Consider the following 2,329-nt stretch of genomic DNA (forward strand, 5'->3'; position numbering starts at 1 on the left):
CTGCCATGCACAGGAACTGTCCCTGCAGCTCCAAACAGGCCTTGGTGAAAGGATCTCATGAAGAAAAGTCACTACAGGGCTCTTTACTTTCTTTAAATACACAAAGGGCACAGTCAGTGGTTATAAGACCAGCAGAGAGTGAATTTACAAGGGGATGACAACATTATCACAATAGAAACACCACCAACAACAAAAAATAGAGATGACAGGCCAGACCTAAAATTAGTTATATTAAAACTACTATGCAGAAGGAGATGGGCAATTTGTTGTTTCACAAAATAATCCAGTCATCAGTTTCCACAGGGCATCCTTGAGCTCCTGGTTCCTCATGCTGTAGATGAGGGGGTTCACTGCTGGAGGCACCACCGAGTACAGAACAGACACCACCAGATCCAGGGATGGGGAGGAGATGGACGGGGGCTTCAGGTGGGCAAACATGGCAGTGCTGATGAACAGGGAGACCACGGCCAGGTGAGGGAGGCAGGTGGAAAAGGCTTTGTGCCGTCCCTGCTCAGAGGGGATCCTCAGCACAGCCCTGAAGATCTGCACATAGGACACCACAATGAACACAAAACACCCAAATGCTACTAAAAGACTAACCATAAGAAGCCCAAGTTCCCTGAGGTAGGAGTGTGAGCAGGAGAGCTTGAGGATCTGGGGGATTTCACAGAAGAACTGGCCCAGGGCATTGCCCTTGCACAGGGGCAGTGAAAATGTATTGGCCGTGTGCAGCAGAGCATTGAGAAACCCAGTGGCCCAGGCAGCTGCTGCCATGTGGACACAAGCTCTGCTGCCCAGGAGGGTCCCGTAGTGAAGGGGTTTGCAGATTGCAACGTAGCAGTCATAGGACATGACGGTGAGTAGAGAATACTCTGCACCAAACAAGAAACAAAAAAAGAAGACCTGTGCAGCACATCCTGCATAGGAAATGACCTTGGTATCCCACAGAGAGTTGACCATGGATTTGGGGACAATGGTGGAGATGGAGCCCAGGTCGAGGAGGGAGAGGTTGAGCAGGAAGAAGTACATGGGGGTGTGGAGGTGCTGGTCCCAGGCTATGGTGATGATGATGAGGCCGTTGCCCAGGAGGGCAGCCAGGTAGATGCCCAGGAAGAGCCAGAAGTGCAAGAGCTGCAGCTCCCGTGTGTCTGTGAACGGCAGGAGGAGGAACTGGGTGATGGAGCTGCTGTTGGACATTTGCTGCCTGTGGGCATGAGGACCTGTGCAAGGAGGAAAGGACAGTGACAAGCTAAAGGAGACTTCTCTAAGGAAAATAAATATGCTGTTTCTCATGGAAAACCCCCTGACCAATGGAGGGATGTTTCAGCTCATTCTCTCTTTCTACCAGCTGAAAAAAACAGTTCATCACAGTTTAAAATGCAGTTGGGCATGCAGTTTCCATGGACACAGCTGTAAGGCAAAATTCACTGAATTGGTGTCAGAACAAAAACTGACCCACACTCCCACCCCAACCCCAGAGAGCAAGAGCTCCAGGAACAGGTGGAGAAACAGGGAAGGACACTGCAGTGCTACCAGAAAATAAAGCAAGGACAGAAAGGCTGATGGGCATGCCGTGGAACCTTCTCCTTACCCGGCTGTGCTGCTGCCACTCACATAATGACACTGTAGAGAAAGTACTTTTAGCACCTTTTTTGTGTACCACGTTCCAGGAACCCTTCACCTGGAGGTCCAGCTGCTGAGGTGGAGACTCATGACCTGGACCCCATGGCTTTGGGGCAGAGGCTCTGCTGGGGAGGAGAGGAGACCAGGGGTTGCACTGGGCAACGTCTCTGCACTGCAGGGGATGGCAGGGGGGGTCCTGAATCCCGCCTCCCCAGCATTTCTGCTCCATCTCCCTTTCCCTGTCCATGCCTGTGCTGCCTGCAGCTGTGTCTCTGTCCCTGGGTCTGCTCCCTGTCAGTTTCACAGACCCCGTCCCACCCGCTGTGTGCTGAGCTCTGTCCTGCTCACACCTCCTGGCACTGCCCAGGGGCAGCTCTGTGTGTGCAGGGCCTCAGGAGCAGCTCAGGCAAGTCCTAACGAGAACTGGGGTCTCAGTGTCTTCTCCAAAGAGAGAAATAAATCCCCATCTCCCACTGCACACCCAGACAACCAGGAGTGAAAAACTGAAAGCACAGACTCCTTCCCTTGCAGCTATTCCTGTCCTGATGTTATTGTTAGGAAGGACCCTTTACAATGTCTGTGGGGTTGATCTGGCGCTCTGAGCAGCCCTGACCCACACAGCACCCTTCAAACCCACAAGCTCCCTGCCTCCCCTGCCGGGGGTCGCTCCTTCCCCCACAGCTTCTGCCAGGGGATCTCCCTGGGC

At 52.9% G+C, this 2,329-nt stretch overlaps 1 protein-coding gene across 1 annotated transcript; it reads right to left on the bottom strand.

Annotated features, from left to right (window-relative positions):
* Window positions 1–240: 240 nt before the first annotated feature.
* Window positions 241–852, bottom strand: LOC136116252 (olfactory receptor 14J1-like). The gene has a single exon (XM_065862450.2). The coding sequence runs from the start codon at window positions 850–852 to the stop codon at window positions 241–243; it is 612 nt and encodes a 203-aa protein (XP_065718522.2).
* Between the last annotated feature and the right edge of the window lie 1,477 nt (window positions 853–2,329).

This window comes from Patagioenas fasciata, chromosome 6, assembly GCF_037038585.1.
Source record: "Patagioenas fasciata isolate bPatFas1 chromosome 6, bPatFas1.hap1, whole genome shotgun sequence".
Taxonomy (NCBI): domain Eukaryota; kingdom Metazoa; phylum Chordata; class Aves; order Columbiformes; family Columbidae; genus Patagioenas; species Patagioenas fasciata.